The following is a 7756-nucleotide window of genomic DNA, read 5'->3' on the forward strand; positions in this document are numbered from 1 at the left end:
TCAGAGTGATTGTCGTTTAAGGGAGGGGTGATGTAACGGGGTGTATCGTAACATGAAATTAACACATAAAGGTTGTTAATTAACATATTATCTAAAAGGTAGATAATATTTGGAGGATATTACTTTATATAGTAATATTCAGAATTCTTATCCATAAATCGGTTTAGGCCATTATATCTATTTATTCTGCAGACTAATTAGCTGTAGGGGTAATCGAAAATGGTTACAAGATAAGATAGAGATAAGAATTCATTTACATGTTTAGTATTAGATTATAATTAAGTCAGCATTTACAAAGATAGAACAAGAGACACTTAATTATATTTAATACGGTTTTCATCTTACCCTCTTAAGTCTACTTGTCTTAAGAGAAGTCTTCCTCTGCACGTACAGTGTACGTCACTTAACGTAAGGCACCACTCGCAACTGAAGCAGTGCGAAGTGGACCTGTACTGAAGCAGTACAAGTCATAGTGCCCCGTTACACACCGAGTACTTTTACTGCGGCTCTATCAGCTGTTTCTCACGTAACTTCACAGAGATTTACCGCTACGCTTTCATCGATACAGACACGATTGCTATATCTTCGCTGGCTAGACCATCTATTCAATATAGGGATGCCATGTACTGTATTTCTATTTTAAGATTACTATAGCGTATTGCGCACTCAAAAGCGAATTGTGAAGTGCTATATAGAATTTAGGACCAAAGCAATCAACCTCTCTACCGATCACCCTTGCTCTAGACGATCGACGAATCCTATATGCTGCCTACATGTCGTATGCCCACGATCAATCAAAACGCCTTGCCAAGTTTAGTCAAGCCAATTGGTCAAAAGCACACGCCATCATCCAATCTGTACATACCAGCCCCAGTCCTAAACCACTTTTTGGCTTTCTGCACGCGCCACCACGCGCCATTACCCGAACTGCCGGTACCACTAGCACGTCTTTAGTATTAGCCTGGTCTCTGTCGAAACGCCGCTGCTGTCGACTGGAACATAGCGTCGAGACGCCACACTGCCTGCCCCCCCCCCACGACGAATGCCTCCAGGATACGTTTCAAAAAGGAACATGTAATCCATGTAGCCGGTAAAAATGGCAACGGATGCACCGGCTTTAAAAAAAGTTCAGATAGCTCAGCGGCACTCCTGTCCTCAACATAGCATTGAACAAGTGCTGGAACATCACATTAGATAGCAAGAAACAGTTCTCATGAGTTTGAATGTCTTTAAGGCCACGCGCCGTCCGGTGCCGTGTCGCTCCGGCAAGCGGAACAGTTAGCCGGTTGACCGGACGATAGTCCACGGTGATACGAAAACCTTAAACTGCGTGATTTTCGTACTGGTAGTGCCGCACAGGCCCACCGACTGAAATTTTTCTTGCGAGCGAGACCATTCTCGACAAGTTCCTTTATATGACCGCAAAACCTTTCGCTGAGACTTGGCATATTTCCTTATCCCGCTCTGTATGGCTGTGCATCGGCACGTACGAAAACACGCAGCGATTCCACATCTGCGGGTGGACCTGCACCGATACGGATACACCAGACATCCCTGTATTCAGCAACTAGTTCACGTAATACCTTGGCTTTACTGGAGGCGAAGCCCGCCTTAAGCGCGTCGTCGATCGTGTGGCAAAGAGCACCGTCAATTTCATTATTGTTCACGTCAATATGGAGATTGGGCTCCACTTGGCTGATATCATCCTCGTCGGTCTCAATAATACTGCCATCACCAGTCCATTGGTCAAAAAATTCGTCAATATCGATGCCAATGTCTTGCATAGTACGTTTCCCCAATCATAATGGACATCCAACACTAGACAGGGGGCACTTTCCAAGTGTTGGGGCCCGGCAGCAGTTCGATCCGAAGGCTCAACTCAACCGAATGGCGTCATTGCATCTCAGCACCACCCGCAACTACAACGACCAATGGTAGATGTAGATCGTGCAGCACAATGTCATTCCCAAGCTCTTGTAGCTAGGGTACGGGGAATGCCCTTGGGCATGCACTAAAACATGCTCCTTGCCATATTTTGTGCCCTTTTTAAGGGAGTACAAAATATAGACATGCCCCTTTCCATATTGAGTTGCCCTTTTTAAGGGGGCACAAAACGTTAATAAAGTCTGCCTTCATTCTCCTCCCCTTCTGCTCATTGCTCCCGCCTGCAACATGCCCCTCCCACCTCCTTCAAATGACTTTGCTGCCCCTCTCCCCACCCAAGGTGCTTGTTGGGCATTTTTTTACCGGTCTATCAGCATGGGCTCGGGTAACCGCTACATTGCTAAGTGTGGCTACTGCACCAGTGCAGTAGAGGGAAAACCAGAGAAGATGTTTTATGTTGCGAGAACTGCCCTATTGCAGACAAAAGCTTTTACCTACATGAAGTAGCTAAGGAAACCACCACTGCTATCCAACGGAAGCGCCGCTGCCACTCGGATGTGGTAAAATTTAATGAGAGAGATACTATTTGGGAAATCACCTCATATGTTGGCCCATCTTCTGCGAGTCGGTGTCCAGTTCAACAACGGAAGGTGCCAGTACACAACATCGTCGTATACAACAGAGTGTTACCAGCTGGGTTGTCAAGCCACTGTTCCAGGCTAAAGCTGACGAGTTGCATTCGGTTTTCCTCCAAGCAATTATCTATGGCAATATTCCGTTTGGTTTTGCCGACAACATCTATGAAAAACAGTTCATTCTCCAGCTATTGCCCGCCGAGCAGTGAAATGCTATGCAATTGTCTTCGGACGGAGATGTTTTCAAAGCACCACCAGTATAAGCTGGCATTCCTTCCGACTTATGAAAATTTCACCCTTTGCCTGGATGGATGGACGGACGTATCCGGAAATTCTGTCTATACATGTATATGCAATTGAAAGAGCATGTGTTGGAGATTGCAGACCTCTCTGGTCACCGTCATACAGCCTTGGCCTTAAGGGAACAACTGGTATTGGCAGTTCTGAGAAACGGCGATCAGATGCAATCAGCAATCGCATGTGTATCCGACAACCCTCGTGCAATGATAAAGATTCGTAATGATGTACAGGACGAGTTTCTCAATATCATATCTATTTGCTGCTATTTGCATGCCTTTAATCTCCTTGCGAGAAATATAGCAGGATTTGCAGCTGTTATTCCAGTTTGTCGAGCAAACCAAAACTTGGTTAATTTCTTCACGTCGTCCTATATATGGAAAAATACGCAGCAGAGATGGCAGAAGGCGGAAGGTATCACACGCTTCCTGAGCACCTTTTGCGAAACTCGATGGTAAGCTCTAGCCCAGCTATGCCTTGGGGTATCAACATTTAAAAAAGAATTTGGATATTGTTTAGAGCAAAGCAGCAAAATCGAAGATCCTTCAATCAACAATGCAGAAATACGAAACGTCATTATGAATCGTCATCATTTTGCAAATAATGACAGCCTCATCAAAGTTCTTAAGCCAGTCATTGATGCCATTGGCCGCCTTGAAGCTCGAAGCTGTAGTCTATCGGATGTTTTGAAAGAATTTATCCACATCCACCACATAATATAAAAAATGGATGTGCAGATTATTGGATTCAAGGAGCACGTACTTGCTGCAATGGGAAGGCGAGTTTAAAATTTTGCTGATCCAATTTATCTCGTCAGCCTTTTTCTCAATCCCACTTTCAAAAAAAGTTGGTAATGTTCAAAAAAATGAATGAAGACAGCCTAACTAAAGCTTGTTTGGGACTGGCCAAGAAGTGGAAATTCACTAAACGTCAAACAGGCCTTTTATTGAATGAACTGATAAACAAAAATGGGACACTCCTTTTGATGAAACCAAAGTTTTCAGAGGAGCGAAATCTGTCCGTCAATCTTGGCAAGAATTTTCCGGAAACTCCCCAATATTGCGTCGTTTTGCCCTAAATTGGGAGCGCAAAGAGGCATGCCCAAGGAAGAAGGCACGCCCTAAGAACATGCTCTTCTTTTTTTCTTGCCCTGCACCCTCCTTGTAGCTCATCCACGATGCATCTTAAAACGATGTTGCGGCCTGCGCCAGTTTCGGGACATAACGGCACTTCCAGAACCCCATTGATCAAAACCCGTTTGGTACTTCCAGATCGAGTATGGGCTTTCAGGGTCTTTGCACGCTCGGCTTTCTCGGCTCTTTTCCTATTAAAACGCCCAGCATTTCCGCCTTTTGCTCGTCGGTCTCGACTGGACAGTCGCTTGCCCAATATCCCCCCTAGCAGATCAGGCACCCTGTTTTCGGTAGCGTGGAGGTCCTTTTCGGCAATTTTTTCGACGGTTTACTATGACCGCTGCCCTTATCCTTTTCCTGGCGGTGCGCCTCATTTTTTTTGCCTTTTACCACGTCTGTAACGGGGTGTATCGTTACAGAAAAAAAACATCCCTTAAAAATTGTTAATTAAAATATTATCGAAAAGGAAGATAATATTTGGAAAGCTTATCCATTAATACATGATTTGTATTAGTTTAAAATTAATAATTTATTTTAATTAGTAATAAATAAATAGAAACAGAAGAACTTAATTACATTAAATAGAGTTTATTTTTAACCCTCTTTAAAGCAAGTCTTTCAAAGAGAGTCTTTTTCTGCACGTACTAGTGTGCGTAAAGTGACGTGAGGTTCTATCATCTAACATGGACATGTTAGATAATAATGGAAATACGCATCACGTTTCGCGTGTAGCTACTCCTTTCTAAGTGACATAGAAAGGAGTGCGGTCGAACGAATGAGTTCGACCGTAGGGAACGATGCCATCTTAGCCATGCTGGCCGGTTTGGACAGAGATGACCTCCATTCAGCCATCGCCAACTTCATACAACATGAACTTGACGAGGTGAAATAGAAGGTAGCATTGCTTAATTAGCAAGGCTCTCAACAGGCAAAACTGTTGAGGTTACAACAGGTACAGACCCCTATATCTGGGATGACGCGTGTGCGTCGCATATGCTCAGTCAAATTTGGCAGGTCGTGCCAAACCTTGGGCACTAAGCCTTAAGGTTGAGCGACCCTTATGTCTTTCAGGAGCTAGAGGCTTTCAAAGCCCCCACTCAAACAGACGTTGGAGCCGCTAGGGCTGAGTCCAGAGCTCGATCAGAGCTTCTGAAACTCAAACACAGTACCGCGAGGTACTAAACATAATATGGACCGAATGCCAAAAAGGGCAACGGTCGCGGGTCCGACGTTGTTGCGAAATCGCAACAGCGAGGCGGACCGCGAAAAAACGGTCGGGATCAGTAAGGGCGCAACGCCCTACTGATCCAGCAACCTCAAGAGCATTTGCAATTCTCTTGACAAAAGTTGCTCCAGACACACAATCATTATGTGTCTCTGCACCTGGCGATGAGGTATTTCCCATCACCTCGAAGTTAAAAGTGACAAATGATTTGTCACTTAGAGCCCTAGTGGACTGTGGTGCGTCGAATAACTTTATTCGTCGCCAGTTGCTAGAGGGTCGTAGGCTTAAATATATTGAGCGCGACATCCCTTCAACGAGGATGACGTCTGGTGCGTCTAGCGTCAGGCGCATCAACAACAGTGATGAAAGGAGAAGTGAAATTTCACTACACGTTAAAAAATCTACAGTACGATGATGATTTCATCGTACTGGATTTGGATGACAAATTTGATGTCATCCTAGGATTACCATGGCTTAAAAGGTTTGAGCCATGTATAAACTGGCAGCATCAAGCCGTGACGATGCCTGCCTCTCATTCATCAGATGGTCATCTGATGAGCGTCCGTGAGCGTCCACAATCGTGTGGATGTACTACGAGTGAGTGCGACGTCCTTACTTGTGGTACGGCCGTTAGTACGACTGCACAAGATCACAGTGTGATGACTAATCACACTGTGGAGGCAGCTGCCGGCGGCTGTGCGAATGCACAGGCAGCGCCGAAGTCCATCACTCGAATAAGTCGAGTGGATTGAGACATGAATGTACGCCTAGCGAGCGACATTCAAGTAAGATACCGATTGTCCAAAATGGACAACACGATGATCCTAGGTTGAGTAGAGAGTCGACCGCAGAGGACCCGACTGTGATAGCACAATCACAGTCGGAAGACGTTGAGGGAATAAGTCCCAAAGTACTTGAGAAGAAATCTCCTCAAATAGTTAATGCTGAAGTGACTAGACTTCAGCATCCCGAGACATTGATCCCTCGGTAGCCTGTAGATAAATCCTAGGAACAAACCGAGACATTGAATGTCTCGGTCAATGACGGATCAAGAGTAGGCGCTTATACTCTTGATCTGAATGCGCCTCCGAAGTTAACTTCGGAGATAAATCAATTACCAACCCTAGAACCCAAGCGATTCTTGAGAGATCTGCATTGTGTTAGATTCAAGCAGATCTACGTACTCGTCAAAGAGGACGAATACGTAAACGATAATAGGTCAGCGGTAAATTTTGCAGAGAACGAACGGGCTCTCAGCAGCTCATCGATGGACGAAAGGGTCCTCGATGTGAAGACTCGGATCGAGAGATATACTACTCAATCCTGGGAGTCACTTAAGACATATCCTTTATACAAGGATTTGATTGAATTCAGGGATGTATTCCCTGAAGCAGTTCCCTGCGAGTGGCCTAAGGATAAAGACACTCGACATGAGATCGAGCTCAAACCGGGCTCGAAGTACTTTGTCATGAAGCAGTGGCCACTGCCTCGTGAACAAGCACTTGCGATCGATCGATTAAAAGCGGGCCATGTGAGGGAGTCAACCTCCCCACATAGCTCTCCGACCTTCTGTGTACGAAATGCCACAGGAGGGTGGCGGATAGTGCACGCATTCAACAAACTGAATGCTGCAACGACACCGGCTCAAACGCCGATACCTAGAGAAGACGTAATCAAAGATGGTATGTCTAAGAGTACCATCTTTGCGTCTATAGGTCTGATCGATGGATTTTATCAGATCCTTATGCATGAACGGGATATCCCGTACACAGTAGTGAGCACACCCAGTGGGATGCTCTAGGAATGACTAGTAATGCCACAGGGGCTTAGTAACGCCCCTGGAACATTCAACAGATGCGTAATGAATCTGTTGAAACCGATGCGAGATCGCACCGAGTTATTTTGACGATGTATTCGTCCATAGCCGAAGCGTGGACGGAAATGCTCGCACCGAGTTATTTCGACGATGTATTCGTCCATAGCCGAGCCACGGACGGAAAGACGGACGTGAAAGTTCATAAACTCAATTTCGTCAGGTTCTTACACTTATGCGAAAGCATAAGTTGCACGCAAATTTTAAAAAGTGTTTATTCGCTGCAAGCGAAATACCACTTCTTGGACGCATCGTCGGTAAACACGGCGTGCGCCCTGATTTCGAAAAGATCAAGGCAATTACTTACTAGCCAGTTCCAGTCGATGCCAAGGGACTTAGAAGTTCCTTGGTTTTTAGCGGCGTATTTGCACAAGTACTCACACAATTATGCCGAAATGACAGTACATCTCTCTCGTCTCTTGAAAAAAGACGAGAAGTGGCTTTGGAACGCTGATTGTCAGCGTTTCTACGAAGGTATCAAGCAAAGCTTGATGCAATCGCCCGTCTTGGCGATTGCAGATCAAGACAGACCATTACATGTGGTCTGTGGCGCCAGCGATTTCGCAATCGGCTATGCGTTAATGCAATACGATACAGACGGCGCGGAGCGCGTCGTCTGTTACCAATCGCGTCAGCTGCAATCAGCTGAACGCAATTACCCAGTGCATGACAAGGAACTCCTTGCCATGAAATATGCACTGGCTAAGTT

The 7756-nt window shown here is 45.5% G+C and overlaps 1 protein-coding gene across 1 annotated transcript; it reads right to left on the reverse strand.

The window, feature by feature from the left end:
- Positions 1-1454: 1454 nt before the first annotated feature.
- Positions 1455-1784, reverse strand: CCR75_003392 (uncharacterized protein; the record flags this gene model as incomplete). Its single annotated transcript, XM_067961488.1, has 1 exon — positions 1455-1784. One exon carries the CDS (start codon positions 1782-1784, stop codon positions 1455-1457), a length of 330 nt encoding a protein of 109 aa, XP_067821690.1.
- Between the last annotated feature and the right edge of the window lie 5972 nt (positions 1785-7756).

This window comes from Bremia lactucae, linkage group LG2 (assembly GCF_004359215.1).
Source record: "Bremia lactucae strain SF5 linkage group LG2, whole genome shotgun sequence".
Classification (NCBI taxonomy): Eukaryota; Oomycota; class Peronosporomycetes; order Peronosporales; family Peronosporaceae; genus Bremia; species Bremia lactucae.